Source organism: Phyllobates terribilis, unplaced genomic scaffold (genome assembly GCF_046119375.1).
Source record: "Phyllobates terribilis strain yellow unplaced genomic scaffold, ASM4611937v1 Scaffold_183__1_contigs__length_3771566, whole genome shotgun sequence".
Taxonomy (NCBI): Eukaryota; Metazoa; Chordata; class Amphibia; order Anura; family Dendrobatidae; genus Phyllobates; species Phyllobates terribilis.
Window position 1 is genome coordinate 3,329,869 of NW_027362943.1, and position 18,630 is coordinate 3,348,498.

The window sequence follows — 18,630 nt, forward strand, 5'->3', positions numbered from 1 at the left end:
CGTGGGCACATAGCCTAAGTCAGCAATTCAACTTGTGTTCCAATCCATAAAAGACTAGAGAATACAACATCTACGCATTCTATCTCCTGATATATTTCCCTTATTGTCTCCAGTAATTGTATTAATACACAGAATTCTTTATGATGTTACATCGGCTCTTCTTCTCATTCAGGTCTCTACAATATCAGATCCTCTCAGTGAAGATCTTCTATATTAAGAGAATTTTTCTGAATCACCTATCAATGATGGATATGGACAGAGACAAGATGGCGGAGAGGATATTACACCTCACCCTTGAGATCCTCTTTCGGCTTACTGGAGAGGTGAGAGATTCTGATGACGTCACATTACATCATTCTTATCTATGGGAATAACAGATGGACAGAACTGGAGAGGTGAGGACTCTGGAAATGTCTGGAGTGAGATTTATTAATGTTTCTCTCCATAACTAGGGTTACACAGTAGTGAAGAAGACCTCTAGTGAGCGCTGTCAGGACCCTGTGTCTGAGAGAAGGGGAAGACCCCTGTGCCCAATTACTGGACCTCAGTCTCACCCCCTGATACAGGAGGACATCAATGACCAGAAGATCCTAGAACTCACCTTCAAGATGATTGAGCTGCTGATTGGAGAGGTGACACTATTTGGAATGCTGGGACATTATACTGTAATGCTATGAAGGGATCGGGGGATGACGATATCATTGTATGTGTCAGGTTCCTATAAGGTGTCAGGATGTGGCTGTCTATTTCTCCATGGAGGAGTGGGAGTATATAGAAGGACACAAAGATCTGTACAAGGACATCATGATGGAGATTCCCGAGCCCCTCACATCACCAGGTAATAGACAGGACTAAATACACATGGCCTATAAATATTTGTATGTAAAGAATGAATTCAGTCCCTGTATGTGTTTCCTCCAGATCTATCCAGTAAGAGGACAACACCAGAGAGATGTCCCCATCCTCTTCTTCCACAGGACTGTAAACAAGAAGATCCCAATGTTTCTCAGGATCATCAGGTAGATGGAGAGAAGGTGTCATGAGATATCCCCTATGATGTGTAGACGGCTGTGAAGGTCTTGTGTTCAGTCTTGTTTTATCCACCAGTATTATATGTCTTATACTGTAAAGGTTACACCAATTTAAGATACACTAGGTAACTGCTCTCCTCCAAATTAAAGATGTCTGAGTGCATGCAGAGAAGCTAATTAACCAAATCTGCTAATCTGGTTGAAAAACTTCACTCAGAAACTGAACCACGCCAAATGGCATACTTTATTACGTAGACATGGGGTTAAATAGCATTCTCCTTCTAGATGGGATTAGTAAAATTTATTGCTCTTTTCTGATAACTTGGCACGCTATAATTCGTTCATCTATGTATCTCTTGGTTTGATTAATGCCTTAGGAATTCCGATGGAGGGGGTGAGTTCGTCTCTCAGCGCCATCTTTGCCAACTCGACATGAATCTCTCTGTTATCAGCCATGCACATGCATACGTCATTCCCAGGAAATCATTTAGTTGTTCTTGTCTACAGATTAGAACAGAAGCTGTTAGTTATATATTCATTAACTATTAATATAATCCATGTGCATATACACATTTGCATACATACATGCACATAGATTATTTCATCATCGCTATATTGATTCACACTGATTAGGTAATCTATTAAAAGAAACTAATTGATTTTCTATAATATATATATTTAACCTTGACAAGCCCCCCTAAAATCAATTATTTGCTTTTAATATCCATATGCTAAAAATCAGAGGGGGAGAAGAAATTGACCCTATGTTAAGGCTATTCTGGAACCCTACGATGTGACGGGCGGCCCGTCCCTTTTAGCCGGACCCACCGACGTTCCTAAATCTAACTCGTACGAAGACCTACAGGAAAGGGGTGGAGACCCTAAAAGATCTAGTGACTGTGTAATCGCGGGTCACCCCTAACACAGAAATATGGATATTAACTTTACAAACTCATTTACTTCCGGTATTCTCTCTGGTACAACACTTTTGTTCTAAGGGGAACTGTTTGTTCATAGATTTTGAGAGCCTTAGTAACTTTCCCTGTGGGGCCGGTATTGTCTGGGATATATGTACAACAATGGTCACCTATCATTTTGCATACCGCTCCTTTTTCTGCAATAACATATCCAGAGCTATTCTGTTTTGGAAGGCCATGGTAGATGTGGGTGCTAGTTGGTCAGCTATCCCTTATAAGGCATCTTTGGTGTAATTGACAAATCTTTGTTGGTTATAATATATGTAATGTATCCAATCTACGTTCTTGTTAATGGTTATTATGGGTATTATGGACTCAAATCCCAACTTCACTTGGTCTCAGGCCTTGAATTCGTCTGGCACCCCCCTAAGAACCCCGAGAACATCTATATATATATATATATATATATATATATATATATATATATATGTGGATCAAAACTGCCTTTGGGGTTAACTTATCTCTTGGCCCTGTATGTACCTGCAAACACAGCCTTTATTTCCTCTTTGGATTCCTGGGACTCAGATATAAGGTAAACAGACATTATTGCTTTAGTTATGGCACATTCCCCAGTCTATTTGCCCTCCAATCTAATCCTAATCTTCATGTCACCACATTCAAGGAAGTGTTGTACCAGAAAATTGGAATATCATTCTCTTTAGTAATAATTGTTTGGAATGCACGTGTTACCGTAACAAAGGCTTCCCCCCCAAGCTACTGTCATCAGACAAAGGAACATCAGGGTTGTGGGTCTGAGACCGCCTTCTTGCAATGGGATGTGTGGACCCATGATGTTTGGCCTTCGACCTTCACAGCCGTAGGGGATGTAAGTAGTGCTTGGTAGGGCCCTTCAAATCTGGCATCCAGTGTGCCTCGCACGTGATTCTTTATCCAGACAAAATCTCCAGGCTGGATACTGTGAGTACCTGATTCAAGATCTGAGTCTGGAATAGAAGAGTACACTGTAGCATGTGTTAGTTTTAACTCTTTAGCAAGTCTGACAACAAAATTCACAAGCTTATCATTCCCTGAACTAAGCTGCTGTGGGTAATATCGACCCATTCTAGGTGGCCCACCAAACAAGATCTCGTATGATGTGAGCCCTGTGGGTTGTCTCGGGGTATTTCGGACTGAGTATAGGGCAATAGGCAGCACCTCCGGCCATGGAAGTGAAAATTCTTTACTGGCTTTAAGAATTTTGTTTTGTTTTCCTTCTTCCGTTACCGCATTCTGCCAGTCCACGTAAGTCCTGTGTGTCAGATTCTCTTCCAGTCTTTGCTCCTCTTCATCTTCCAACCCCAAATTTCTCATTCCCGTTTCTTCCTCATCTCCTTGTTGTCTCTGACTTCTGGTGAGCACAAACACCTCCGTACCACCCGACACCTCTGCTTCCTCTGGAAATATTGGTTCCATAGCTGCTGCTTTTGCTGTAATGTCAGCCCTTGGCTTCCTCTGAATTCAGTTTCCCATGAGCCTTAATTTTGATCACAGCCACTTGCCTAGGTAACTTCAGAGCTTCTAGCAGACTTCTCACTGCCGCTGCATTCCGGATTGGAGCTCCACTGGCTGTCTTGTAGCCCCTCAGGGCCCATATCAGGCCAAAGTCATGGGCAATCCCGAATCCGTACCTCGAGTCCATGTAGATATTGACCACTCGACTCTCTGCGCACTTGCAGGCTTCGGTCAGAGCATACAGTTCGGCCTCTTGAATTGACATATAAGATGGCAGTGGTCCAGCAGAAATAACCGTTGGTGGGGACACCACCGCATATCCGGTATGGTACGTTCCATATTCATCTGCGTATCTGGACCCGTCAGTATACAGTATCAGATCCGCTTCAGGCAGTGGCTGCTCAGAGACAGTAGGTAGGTGAGAAGTTTCTGCCTTCATGACCTCAAGGCAATCATGGTCACTCGAATCAGGGTATTCATGGTCTTCTGAGGACCCCCCTAAGTCTTCAGGGCAGTCCCCCCTTGACAGAGGAAGCATGAGTGGAGGGGTTCAAGACAGTACATTGCCGAAGAGCTATATTTTCTGGTAAAAGGGGCTCACATTGGATTCTGACACGACGTTGCATAGATAGATGGTTGTGCTGGGTTTGTGCAAGGATAGCTTGCAAATCATGAGGGGCCAGTATAGTTGTAGGATGGCCAAGTACAACATCTGCTGTTCTGTGGAGGAGTTCTGTAGCTGTAGCTGTAGTAACTTTGCATTCGATGGTGGCCAGAAATTGGAGCAAAGAATAGCTGAACCTGTGGCAAGTTTGGTCGTCTGGACAACAGAGTAGTAGATCATCGACATATTGTATCAATATGACTTCAGGGTTCTCACTCTTCCAGGGTTGGAGACAGGTAGTTTAGGCCAGTGTGAAGTGATGAGGAGAGTTCTGAGCTCCTTGAGGCATAACGGTCCAGGTGTACTGTACTCCTCTGTGCGTAAAATCAAAAAGATACCGACAGTCTGGATACAGAGGCACACTGAAGAAGGCGTTTGCCAAGTCGATTACTGTAAAATGCGTTGCCTCGGGGGGAATTTCACTGAGTAATATATGTGGATTTGGCACCACTGGGGTCTCCAGGATTGTAACTGCACTCACAGCTCTCAGATCTTGCACCATCCTGAATTTATCCGGTTCTCCTCTTGCAGTTTTTCTTCACTGGAAACAATGGAGTGTTAGCTGGAGAAACACAGGGAATTAATGCTCCTTTCTTATAGCAGGAGGTGGGCTTGTTTGTCTAGGAAATAGTTCATTCAGGTTATCTTGTGAGGTCATCTGGCGGCTGAGTGAGTCTGATCTAGCTGTGGCACTTTCCACAGCTCGGGTGAGAATTTGAGATTTATGATAGTAATTGCTGATTAGTCTTATCTCCTCTAACATAGTTAGGCTGTGTGCCCACGTAGCGTTTTTCAAGCAGCGGAAACGCTTGTAAAACGCTAGGTAATCCGCACCCCATGGTCCCCAAGGGGATTCCGCATGTTCTATGCTCATGCTGCGGATTTTTCCGCAGCGTTTATGCTGCGTACAAAAATCCGCAGCATGTCATTTAATTTTGCGGAAGTGCAGCGGAACTCCCGCCATTGACTTGCATTGAGACGCACAGAAACTGCGACTGTACATTTTTACAAGCGGCTTCTATGCGTCTCTATGTGCGGATGGTACCCAGTTCTGGAGGAGAGGAGACTCTCATCCAGACCTGGGTACCATTGTACCTGTAAAAAAAGAATAAAATAACAAATAAAGTTTATACTCACCTGTCCGGCGTCTTCTCTCTGAATGCCAGCAGCCCTGAAGGACCTTCGGTGACGTCACAGTCATGTGACTGCAGGCCCTTCACCGCTGTGTCTCGCGATATGCCGGCAGCCGGGAACCAGACAGGAACGAGCGCTGCAGCACACACCGGGGCCTCGGGGGTGAGTATAGCTTTATTTGTTTTAATTTTTACGGTTCACACTGTATAAATCCATGCTGTTTGCATGGATTTATACAGTGTGACCTAGTTGTCAAGCACTTTCCAAGTGATGCTATCGCCTGGAAAGTGCTTGTCAATCTGCATGCGGAAACGCATGTGAACCCGCATGTATTCTGCAGGAAAAACGCATGCACAATCTGCATGCGTTTTTTTCTGCCAGGGAGATGCAGAAATGCTGCAGAAATTTTCTGCTTCATTTCTGCATCGTGGGCACATAGCCTTAATCTTCTATACTCCGGTATAGCTTGGACTATTGCTTGGGCACAGGCTTGCATAGGAAATCCATACATTCCATAACTTATAGCAGGAAGAGCAATAGAAGTAAGGTTCCTTGTTCCAACATAGTTCAGAATATTGTTGATTGTAGCTCTAAGTTGTGTCACACACTGATCATGATGATCTTCATCATACACATTCCGAGACACGGCACTATTTGTGAAGGTTACACCAATTTAAGATACACTAGGTAACTGCTCTCCTCCAAATTAAAGATGTCTGAGTGCATGCAGAGAAGCTAATTAACCAAATCTGCTTATCTGGTTGAAAAACTTCACTCAGAAACTGAACCACGCAAAATGGCATACTTTATTAGGTAGACATGGGGTTAAATAGCATTCTCCTTCTAGGTGGGATTAGTAAAAATTTATTGCTCTTTTCTGATAACTCGGCACGCTATAATTCGTTCATCTATGTATCTCTTGGTTTGAGTAACGCCTTAGGAATTCTGATGGAGGGAGTGAGTTCGCCTCTCAGCGCCATCTTTGCCAACTCGACATGAATCTTTCTGTTATCAGCCATTCCCATGCATACGCCATTCCCAGGAAATCATTTAGTTGTTCTTGTATACAGATTAGAACAGAAGCTGTTAATGAATATATAACTAACTATTAACATAATCCATGTGCATATACACATTTGCATACATACATACACATAGATTATTCCATCATCGGTATATTGATTCACACTGATTAGGTAATCTATTAAAATAAACTAATTGATTTTCTACAATCATAGTGTAATGAGAACGGTGGAGATATCAGGATTAGATCTGATCATAGATGGGACTTCTCCATCTGTCTGTGACTTTTACAGTATTTGTTTCAGGGTGAAGATCTGACCCATATTAATACTACAAAGACATATGTGAGGGGTGATGAGCGGTGTAAAGAGGAGATTCCTACATATGACTACCCAGGTGAGTAGTAACCACTAAATGCAGAGAAGTCACAGTTTCTTCTCTGTCACCAGCTGTGGCTGCTTTATCGGTTGTGTAGTCCGGCCGTATCACAATCGTGTGATCACCATTTTACCGCTAGATCACAACATTCTCCTCCATCCAAAACTGTTCACATTACTTTGTGTAATTGTAAATGACCTTTTCTATAGAACTTACAACCTGGAGGATCCACGTACCCCCTGGGATTAGGAGACGCTGACCGTTACCTGCCCAGATCTGTAAACTACAAAGCCAAATGACCGCGTACGTAGAATGTGCTGACAAGTGAGAAAATCACTTGAAGAAAAATATTATGATGGGCCTGTAAGAGAAAGCGGAGGGTAATGATGCTGTTGGCTTCCTAGATCCCTGATATCTTATTGGATGAATCTACCTTCTCTCCCTTCTGTGCTGCTGAATGTCCTCATATGGTCCCTACAAGACCAGGTCCCGTCTTTCTGGCCAAACTTCACTTTTACGATCAACAACATTAAATGTGCAGTGAGGGCCAAGTGTGAATTTCTGTACAATAACAACAGAGTTTCCCTTTATCCTGACTGTTCAATTTCTTTTCAAACCAACTAACTTCAAACAGGATTGTGATAAACTACACAAAAAACATTACACTGTGCCATGATATATCTCTAAGCTGTGCGTGGCTGATGGCTGTAATATACATTTATTCACGCCTGCAGGAGATGTGTTGGCTCGAGCCCTGGTTTCATGGATTCACTCCACGTCATAAATTCCATTATATTTTCAATCCTAAGGAATTCAGATTACTGCACAATGTTTCCTGAAATGGGGGCGCTAATACTTTCTCTACTCTTCTGGTCAGGACTCATAGTAGCTCCAATGGTCCACCATAAATGAGTGCGGCTCTGGTTTAGGTTTGAAGTTCTCTCCCCTGATACATACGTTGTTGTTTGGGATGTAACATATCTTTTATTCTGTATTTTTTTCCAGGTTCATTTTGTATGATACCTTTATTGTGGTAGTATCGGCCTGACTCACTTATGTGAGTCTGTAACTCCCTGGTAGTCTTTAAAAGTAGGTCTCCATTGCCTCTTCCCAATGCCCGAGGTCTAAATTTAAGACCCCTCATCTTTGCACTATTATAAAAAGTTCTCCTTCAATGTCTAATATTTCATCTTGAAAGTCATCTGACAGAAAATATTGGCCCTTATCATAGTTTAGATTACGAAGAACCACCGAGCCCCATACTCTAATTACCCCAGAGAGGTTTCACCACTAGTTACTAATTTTTTACTGATGAAGACTATTGAGATTGATCATTTCTGTAGATGTGTTATTGTCTATAGTCAGTTTTTGACTATAGTAGTTAGTTCTCAAAATACTCTAATTTAACCTCTTCCTGCAGCCAGTTTTTTGTTCCTAATTAGGCCCCATTTTTCAAATCTGACGTGTGTCACTTTATGTGGTGATAACTCTGGAATTCTTCACAAAGGATAATAGGAAACAAATGGACCTTACAAATTATTTTCCAACTTCTCTTGAATCTGACAATCCCCTATATACGGTTGTACATTACTGTCTGGGCACATGGGAGGTTAAGAAGGGGAGAAGCGACATTTAGCTATTTGAATGCAGATCTTGGTGGAATAGTTTGCAGACACAATGTATTGGGGAAATGTTCATGGTCACCTGGCAACTCAAAAGATGGCCACCACGAATAGGCTTGGCGCTATATACTCCAGATCCCAGGGACTGCCTTTCTCATCACCCTTTAACGTCAAGATGAATAGTAAGGTAACCGGGTCAGAACCAGGAGGGCAGAGGAAATACAAAATCAGAAGACACCAGTAGTCAGTAAACTGGCCGAGGTCACAACAGGAAACAAATCCACAAGCCGGGAGCTGAGCACAGAGGACTGAACCAGAGGAGAACAAGGCTGGATCTGGCAGCTTCCGGCAATATGCTTCCAGCTTTAGTAGGGTGCGGTGCTTTCCAAATGGCTGAAGCAGGGAGCAGATTACTTCAGCTGGACAGCACACACACCCATACTGCCAGACTGGATAGTACTACTGGTCCCAGCAACCCTAATATTAGTGGCTGGACAGAACCTGCACCACCCAGAGCTTCTGATTCTGACGTCTCTTCCATCACTATCGCCGCCTGCAGGATGAATAAGGCGGCTCCTGGTGACAGAAGCAGACGTCCCAGGAGCAGATCCCAGAGGAGATGGGACCCACCATTTGCAGAAGCCCTATTATTACAAAATGGACGAAATCCCTATAAAGTGACTAAATTTTGGAAATTATAACCCTCAGTGAATTAATCTATAGGAGTAGTGACTATTTTGGCTCCACAGGCACTTTCCAGAAATTATCACGCAGTGGATGTTGGAGAGTGAATATTGCAAATATGCCATTTTATTGCCCAACACATAGTGCCCAGATTGTGCTCCAGGAGACACACACCGTAAATTAAGTGGGTTCTTCTCACTATAGTAATGTCAAATACATGGAGGCTAAATGTGGTTTGTGCACACTGCAAGGCTCAGAAGTGAGGGGGAGATCTGACTTTGGGAGTGCCGATATTGCTGGATTGGTTTATGGAAGTGACGCGCCCCCTGGGCCGTGGGGTACTAGGTAGCCGTCCTGGTCGATGCTGGGGGAGGTCACGGTGGTGGTGACCCAGTCCGTGACCCAGGGTGGTCAATTAAAGGGGAAAAGTAAAAGGGGAATAAAGTTTTTAGAGATAATGTTCATGACGCCACCTGTGGTATGCGGCTATATGGGCCGCCGCTGTGGTGCAGATCCTCTGGAGCTTATGGTGATGCAGCAGAGATGGTTCAGCTCTCTACAGGCAGAGCTTAGCTCCAGGGCAATAGACGGGGATTTTATGAGGTAGATGTTTGTTGGTGCTGTGTAGTGCAGGGCTGGTGATGGCGCAGCAATTATTCAAGGACACAGTGGAGTGCAGTCTTCAGATTTTACTCACAGTTGTTAAGTTCCTCAGGTTGCACTTTCCGGATTATAACCGCCCACGTCGTCCTGTGTCCTCCGGGGTAGTGAGCCAGCAAACTCTCAGGTATTTCAGGAGCACTTGCACGGGACCCCGTTCTATGTACCTTTCCCGGTTGTCTCACTGCGCTGGCTCTCGCCCTCCTGTCCTGCGCCTGTCAATCAGTGTCCCAAGCCAGTAGCCTCGGGCCTTGTCGGGCGACGCGCAGTCCCCTGGACCTTATGCGGCCACCTTTTCGGCGATTTAATTGTGGTTGTTGGCTGCAGCACCTTGAAAATGCAGCATATATCTCTTCATTTCCCTGGATTAGCATGTAGCCCAGGGATGTGTTTGTTTAGATATTTTAAGTAGAAATGTTCAAAAATATAAATTTCAAGGATATTTTATTCAAAATTAATAATTGTTTTTTATTCTTGGCAGATGACTGTACCAGAAGATCAGAGGGACAGAAGATTTTTAAATCTGATGATCTTGAGATCCCACAGGATACAATTGAAGTGAATGCCATTACTCCAGATATACCATCATTCCTTCAACGCAAAGATCTATCATCTGATCTTATGAAACAGGTCCTATCTTCTGATTCATTACCGACTACTAAGGAAAATCAAAATAAAATAAGCATTAAAAAACGAACTGCTCCTAAAGCAAAGAAATCATTTTCACGTTCAGAAAATGGGAATAGTTTTACCCTCGAAAAGTCTATTCTTAAACATCAAAAAATACACACAGCGGACAATAGATTTTTTTGTTCCAAATGTGGAAAATGTTTTAACCAGAAATCAGTTTTTGTTGATCACCAGAGAACTCACACAGGGGAGAAGCCTTTTTCATGTTCAGAATGTGGGAAATGTTTTAACCATAAATCAGCTTTGGTTAAGCACCCGAGAACTCACACAGGGGAGAAGCCTTTTTGCTATTCTTTTTTTTTTTTTTAATCCAATATATTTTTATTGAGATTTTTTCATTAGGTTTTTTTTTTTTTACAAAACAAGAAACCAGTACATACAATAATAAAATAACATACCATAGGATGACATACATGCATCTCTCCTATATATCCTTTCAGCTTCCCCATTACCGTCTGATACAATATGAGATACTAATAATTTATCTATATAATTTTCCTAGAGAAGAATGGCTAGAGACAGAAAGAAGATGGTGGAGAGGATATTACACCTCACCCTAGAGATCCTCTTCCGGCTTACTGGAGAGGTGAGAGATTCTGATGACGTCACATTACATCATTCTTATCTATGGGAATAACAGATGGACAGAACTGGAGAGGTGAGGACTCTGGAAATGTCTGGAGTGAGATTTATTAATGTGTCTCTCCATAACCAGGATTACACAGTAGTGAAGAAGACCTCTAGTGAGCGCTGTCAGGCACCTGTGTCTGAGGGATGGGGAAGACCCCTGAGCCCAATCACAGGGTCTCCACCTCACCCCCTGATACATGAGGACATCAATGACCAGAAGATCCTAGATCTCACCTACAAGATGATTGAGCTGCTGACTGGAGAGGTGGGAATGCTGGGACATTATACAGTAACGCTATGGAGGGATCGAGGGGATGACGGTATCATTGTATGTGTCAGGTTCCTATAAGGTGTCAGGATGTCGCCGTCTATTTTTCCATGGAGGAGTGGGAGTATTTAGAAGGACTCAAAGATCTGTACAAGGACGTCATGATGGAGGTTCCCCAGCCCCTCACATCACCAGGTAATAGACAGGACTAAATACACACAGCCTATAATTATCTGTATGTAAAGAATGAATTCAGTCCCTGTATGTGTTTCCTCCAGATCTATTCAGTAAGAGGACAACTCCAGAGAGATGTCCCCGTCCTCTTCTTCCACAGGACTGTAAACAAGAAGATCCCAATGTTCCTCAGGATCATCAGGTAGATGGAGAGAAGGTGTCATGAGATCTCCCCTATGATGTGTAGATGTTTGTGAAGGTCTTGTGCTCAGTCTTGTTTTATCCACCAGTATTATATCTGTCTGTGACTTTTACAATATTTGTTTCAGGGTGAAGATCTGACCCATATTGATACTACAGAGACATATGTGAGGGGTGATGAGCGGTGTAAAGAGGAGATTCCTACATATGACCGCCCAGGTGAGTAGTGACCACTAAATGCAGAGAAGTCACAGATTCTTCTCAGTCACCGGCTGTGGCTGCTTTATCGGTGGTGTAGTCCGGCCGTATCACAATCATGTAATCACTATTTTGCCTCTAGACCACAACATTTTCCTCCATCCAAAAATGTTCACAATACTTTTTGTAATTGTGAAAGCCCTTTTCTGTAGGACTTACAATCTGGAGGATCCACCTACCCCTTGGGATTAGGAGACGCTGACCGTTACCGGCCCAGATCTGTAAACTACAAAGCCAAATGACAGCGTACGTAGAATGTGCTGACAAGTGAGAAAATCACTTGAAGAGAAAGCGGAGGGTAATGATGCTGTTGGCTTCCTAGAATCCTGATATCTTATTGGATGAATCTACCTTCTCTCCCTTCTGTGCTGCTGAATGTCCTCATATGGTCCCTACAAGACCAGGTCCCGTCTTTCTGGCCAAACTTCACTTTTATTTTAGACAACATTAAATGTGCAGTGAGGGCCAATTGTGACTTTCTGTCCAATAACAACAGAGTTTCCCTTTATCCTGACTTTTCAATTTCTTTTCAAACCAACTAACTTCAAACAGGATTGTGATAAACTACACAGAAAACATTACACCTGTGCCATGATATATCTCTAAGCTGTGCATGGCTGATGGCTGTAATATACAATTATTCACGCCTGCAGGAGATGTGTTGGCATGGCTCGAGCCCTGGTTTCATGGATTCACTCCACGTCATTCCATTTTGTTTTCGATCCTAAGGAATTCAGATTACTGCACAATCTCTCCTGAAATGGGGGCGCTAATACTTTCTCTACTCTTCTGCTCAGGAGTCATAGTAGCTCCAATGGTCCACCATGAATGAGTGCGACTCCGGTTTATTGTTGGAGTTCTCCCTTCATACATACGTTGTTGTTGGAGATGTTACATGTTTTTATATTGTTTCTTTTTTTACAGCTCCATTCTGTATGATAGTTTGATTGTGGTGGGATCGGCCGGCCTCACTTATGTGAGTCTGTAAGTCTTAAAAGAAAAGGTCTTCCTTGCCACTGCCAAATGCCCAAGATCTAAATTTAATCTAAGCTCTGCACTATTATAATAAGTTATTTTTGAACGTCTAATATTTCTTCTTGAAACTCATCTGATAGAAAATATTGTCCCTTATGATAGTTTAGATTCCCAAGAGCCACCGAGCCCCATACTCCAATTACCACAGAGAGGTTTCACCACTAGTTACTCATTTATTACTGAAGAAGACTGTTAAGTTTGATCATTTCAGGAGATGTTATTGTCTATAGTCACAGTTTTGCCCATCACCCTTTAACCCCTCTACATAAATCTGGACTTCTACAAAATCAGAAGACACAAGAGTAGTCGGTAAACGGGCCGAGGTCACAACAGGAAACAAATACACAAGCCGGGAGCTGAGCACAGAGGACTGAACCAGAGGAGAACAAGGCTGTATCTGGCAGCTTCCGGCAATATGCTTCCAGCTTTAGTAGGGTGCGGTGCTTTCCAATTGGCTGAAGCAGGGAGCAGATTACTCCAGGTGGACAGCACACACACCCATACTGCCAGACTGGATGGTACTACTGGTCCCAGGCACCCTAATCTTAGTGGCTGGACAAAGCCTGCGCCGCCCAGAGCTTCTAATTCTGATGTATCCTCCATCACCAGCGCCGCCTGCAGATTGGATGAGGCGGCACTTAGGGACAGAAGCATAAGAGAAACCTCGGCACTCAGGTAATGGATTTTAGCAAAAATAACGTTTTGGGCTATTCGACCTTCATTAGTGCACGCCAGACACCAGCAGTGGATACCGCGGTCTTGTCTGTCATTTCTCCTTATCTTCTGGTCCCAAGGAATCACGTGCCTGAGACACTGCGTCCTCACCCTCCTTCTCTATTTCATTCCCAGCAAGTGGTACACTGATGAAGGTCGTATAGACCGAAACGTTATTTTTGCTGTGGACTGCAATTAAAATTTAATTTGCTAAAATCCATTACCTGAGTACCGAGGTTTCTCTTATACTATATACGGTTTTGGACCCTACTCGTGCACCCTGGTCCAGTTGTGCTGCGTTTTCTACCACTATTGGTGACAGAAGCAGACGTCACAGGAGCCGATCCCAGAAAACAATCGGACACAACTTTGTCAGAAGCCTTAATATGACAAAATAACAGAAAACCAGAGCAGTAGAAATCCCCGTAAAGCGACTCCATTTTGGAGATTATAACCCGTCAGTGAATTTAATCTATAGGAGTAGGGACTATTTTGACTCCACAGGCGCTTTCCGGAAATTAGCACGCAGTGGATGTTGGAGAATGAATCTTGTACATTTGCCATTTTATTACCCAACACATAGTGCCCAGATTGTGCTCCAGGAGACGCACACCGTAAATTAAGTGAGTTCTTCTCACTATAGTAATGCCAAATACATGGATGCTAAATGTGGTTTGTGCACACTGCAAGGCTCAGAAGCGAGGGGGAGATCTGACTTTGGGAGAGTGGATATTGCTGGATTGGTTTATGGAAGCCATGTTGCATTTCTAGAGTCTTTGAGCCACTAATAATGTTGAAACCTCTTTTTTTCCACTGACAGATGATGGACCTGAGTGGGGACTTGTTTTTTTGTGAGATGAGTAGAAGTTTTTATTGGTATTATTTTTGCCTACATAACATTGTTTGGTGGCTTTTTATTCCATATTTTTGGGGGAAGAATGAACAAACAGTTGGACACCACGCTCTACTGAATCATCCAATGAGGTTTTTTATTAGACTGTGAACTGTCATTGTCTTGGTGAATAATTCAATTTTTTTTACATAACTTCTTATTTTTACAGTTTAAGTAGAAATGCTCAAAAATATAAAACTCAAGGATATTTTATTCAAAAATAATAATTGGCTTTATTCTTAACAGGTGACTGTACCAGGAGATCAGAGGGACAGCTGACATCTTCAATTTTTAAATCAGATGATCTTGAGATCCCACAGGATGCAATTGAAGTGAATGACATTACTCCAAATATACCATCATCCCTTAACAATGAAGATCTGTCATCTGATCCTATGAAACAGGTCCTATCTTCTGATTCATTACCAACTACTAAGGAAAATCAATTTCACAAAATAAGCATTAAAAAACAAATTGTTCCAACGAAGCCATTTTCACTTTCAGAATATGGAAATAGCTTTTCCCGTGAAAAGTCTACTCTTAAACATCAAAAAATACACATAGCAGAGAATAGATTTTCTTGTTTCATGTGTGAGAAAAGTTTTAACACGAAATCATCTCTTGTTAGACACCAGAGAACTCACACAGGGGAGAAACCTTTTTCCTGTTCAGAATGTGGGAAATGTTTTAACCATAAACTAAATCTTATTATGCACCAAAGAACTCACACAGGGGAGAAGCCTTTTTCATGTTCAGAATGTGTGAAATGTTTTAACAATAAATCAGATTTTGTTAAGCACCAGAGAACCCACACAGGGGAGAAACCTTTTTCATGTTCAGAATGTGGGAAATGTTTTAACCAGAAATCTAATCTTGTTACACACCAGAAAATTCACACAGGGGAGAAGCCTTTTTCCTGTTCAGAGTGTTGGAAATGTTTTAACCAGCAATCATCTCTTGTTAGACACCAGAGAACTCACACAGGGGAGAAGCCTTTTTCCTGTTCAGAGTGTGGGAAATGTTTTAACCATAAACTGAATCTTATTATGCACCAAAGAACTCACACAGGGGAGAAGCCTTTTTCCTGTTCAGAATGTGGAAAATGTTTTAACCAGCAATCATCTCTTGTTAGACACCAGAGAACTCACACAGGGGAGAAGCCTTTTTCCTGTTCAGAATGTGGAAAATGCTTTGTGAAGAAATCATCTCTTCTTAGTCACCAGAGTAATCACACAGGGGAGAAGCCTTTTTCATGTTCTTAATGTGGGAAATGTTTTACATGGAAATGAACTCTTAATAAACTTCTGCTTAATAAACATCAGAGTGTCAAAATTCCTACGCTCAGTGTGTCTTGGACGCTGTGATTGATAGCTCAGTTGTTCAATCTGGTGCAGTTGTAAGCTGAGCTGTCGGTGCCGAGTAGTGTTGAGCGAATTTGTTTGGCATTTCAAATTCGGGTTCGTGTTCAGGGTTCTGGCTGGATTGCACCCAAAAAAATCGGCTCCACCCACGAACATCCCTGAATTGCCACGCTGATGTTATCTGTGTGACAGTGTGGTAAATCAGGGATGCCGATTTTTTTGGCGCGAACAAGCCGAAACCCCGAACACGAATTTGAAATGCTCAACAAATTCGCTGAACACTAGTGCTGAGCTTCTTTCAGGTGTTTCCTATTCTAGGTGATTACCCAGTTACTTAGCTGAGCTGTCAGTCTCAAACTTCTTCCAGATGTAGCATCTGCTCAGTAGTGTGCTTTGTATTTTTGTGCTCTGTTAATCCTTTGCTGTCTGACTTTGGACCTTGTCCTGACCATCCATTTGTCTAGCCCCTTTGCCCTGATCAGCTATCTTCCTGGTATTCTGACCTCAGATCATGACTTGACTTCGGCTTTTTCTTTTAACTTTAGTTTTCTATGTGTTCTCTTGCTATCTGACCCCAGAACTTTTGACTACCCTGCTTCACAGCCTGTCCATGAGTTGTGACTAGCGCCACATTACGCATGACCTATACTTTTTTCCCGCACCAATGGATCCAGTTGGTGCACTCTGTGATCAGGTGTAAAATATGACACAGATGGTTCAGGAACTGGCCAGGAAATACCAGAAGCTAGGATCTTCACAGTCCCAGCTGCAGAGTCAGTTTTCTAGTACTATGAGTGCTTCCCAAAGCTCTACAATACCGACTGTTGTTATGACTTCGGTACTTGCTGACGTGCATTTGGTCTCCCAAACCAGTAGTATGTGGAAAGTAAAGAAAAGTGGAAAATCTGCGCTGCTGGTAGATAAAAGTAAATCCAGGTCCACACTAGAATATTATGCGTTTTTTTACTGTCTATGCATTACGAAGTACCATACTTCGTCCTCAGGACAAAAAACCATATGACAAGTGACAGAATTCAGCCATAGAGTGGGGTAAAAAGTGTTTGCCCCTTCATGATTTCTAATTCTTTTGCATGTTTGTCACACTTAAGTGTTTCAGATCACAAGGCAAATGTAAATTTACTGTAAGTAAAAAATAAGTAAATACAAAATGCAGTTTTTAAATGAAGATCTTTATTATTGATTGTCCCCTAAACACAATAACTGGTTGGTCCACCCTTAGCAGTAACAACTGCAATCAAGTGTTTGCGATAACGGGCAATGAGTCTTTTACAACTATCTGGAGGAATTTGGCCCACTTATATTTGCAAAATTGTTGTAATTCAGCCACTGTTATGCGCATGCCCGGACTGGCTGGCGTGTGCGTGATTAGTGATCCCACTGTACCATGAACCGGGGAGTGCTTGAAGGGGCGTAACTAAGTATCAACCCGATCCGACCAAGGTCGCACGGCGGCTCAGTCGACTTTGTGCACCAAGGAGGAACCGTGCAGAGGGACCAGGTGCTACTCCTAGGTCAGACCCCGGACACGGCTGTTGATCCACACCAGGGAATGCAGGAACAGGCAGGTTAGGCTGGCTCAGGTGGGTATTGGCAGGCACGACTGGTATTCAGACAGGTGGGTACTGGTAAGCACGACTGGTATGCAGACAGGGGGGTACTGGCAAGCACGGCTGGAGTGCAGACAGGGAGGCACTAGCAGGTTGGAGCGCAGGCTGGATAGGGTCCAGTACAGACTGGGATTCAGGAACAGAACCGCAGATGCGGTAGACGAGCAGAGAGGAACCGCTGGAGTGGTGGGCAAGGCTGAGCAGAGAGGTACTGCCGGAGCGGTGAACAAGGCAGAACCGAGAGGTACCGCCGGAGGGTTGAGCAAGCAGAGCAGGGCGAAACCGCAGGTGTGGTGGACAAGGCTGAGCAGGGCGAAACTGCCGGAGTGGTGGGCAAGGCAGAGCAGAGAGGAACCGCCGGAGCGGTGAGCAAGGCAGAGCAGAGAGGAACCGCCGGAGCGGTGAGCAAGGCAGAGCAGGGCGAAGCCGCCGGAGCGGTGAGCAAGGCAGGGCAGAGAGAAACCGCCGGAGCGATGAGCAAGGCAGGGCAGAGAGAAACCACCGGAGCGGTGAGCAAGTCAGAGCAGAGAGGAAAGAGCTCTGTTCACATGGAACAGAATGGAAGGGACAAGCAGAACCAGAAACACACAAGGTACTTGCAATGAAGTAGCGAGTGGACTCTAAACTCACAAACAGAAGTACAGAGACAATGAGTTGGAGTTAGGTGCAGGTTCAGACACTGCAGGAAAAGGGAAGATATGGACATAGAGACAAACAGGCTAGGAGAGTGTTCAGACAGGAACTGACACTGCAACAAGATACAGGAGTGAGTCTGGGTATACGGTCCCCAGAATGGCAGACAAACAGGCTAGGAGAGTGTTCAGACAGGAACTGACACTGCAACGAGATACAGGAGCGAGTCTGAGTATCCGGCCCCCAGAAAGGCGGAAACAGGCTAGAAGACACAGATAACAGGTCTGAGAATACAGCCCCCAGAATGGCGGGACAGGCAAGAAACAGAACAGGACCTGGCGACTTCAGAGTAGGAGCACACTGAAATTAGTGTTGCTCAGGCCTCTCCTACAGGGTGGAGTGGGTCTAAAGATCCACTGACTCACAGCAATAGGCTGGGGACGCATTAGGAGTATGCCCACAGCAGCTATAAGAAACAGGAAGTAACCGGGCCGCTGCCCTAAGCAGTCAGACCAGAGGCA

At 43.6% G+C, this 18,630-nt stretch overlaps 2 protein-coding genes across 2 annotated transcripts in view; both read left to right on the top strand.

Annotated features, from left to right (window-relative positions):
• The window catches only part of LOC141212753 (uncharacterized), a 229,092-nt gene that overhangs the window by 65,505 nt on the left and 144,957 nt on the right, over positions 1 to 18,630 (top strand). The gene's annotated exons all lie outside the window — the stretch shown is intronic.
• The window catches only part of LOC141212723 (uncharacterized), a 41,109-nt gene that overhangs the window by 12,148 nt on the left and 10,331 nt on the right, over positions 1 to 18,630 (top strand). Inside the window, exons 2-11 of the mRNA XM_073665031.1 lie at positions 173 to 323; positions 453 to 632; positions 715 to 838; positions 922 to 1,019; positions 6,587 to 6,677; positions 8,003 to 8,019; positions 11,285 to 11,408; positions 11,492 to 11,589; positions 11,717 to 11,807; positions 14,734 to 15,446. Of these exons, the coding sequence (XP_073521132.1) occupies positions 173 to 323; positions 453 to 632; positions 715 to 838; positions 922 to 1,019; positions 6,587 to 6,677; positions 8,003 to 8,019; positions 11,285 to 11,408; positions 11,492 to 11,589; positions 11,717 to 11,807; positions 14,734 to 15,446 (1,687 nt within the window). The remainder of the gene's footprint in view (positions 1 to 172; positions 324 to 452; positions 633 to 714; positions 839 to 921; positions 1,020 to 6,586; positions 6,678 to 8,002; positions 8,020 to 11,284; positions 11,409 to 11,491; positions 11,590 to 11,716; positions 11,808 to 14,733; positions 15,447 to 18,630) is intronic.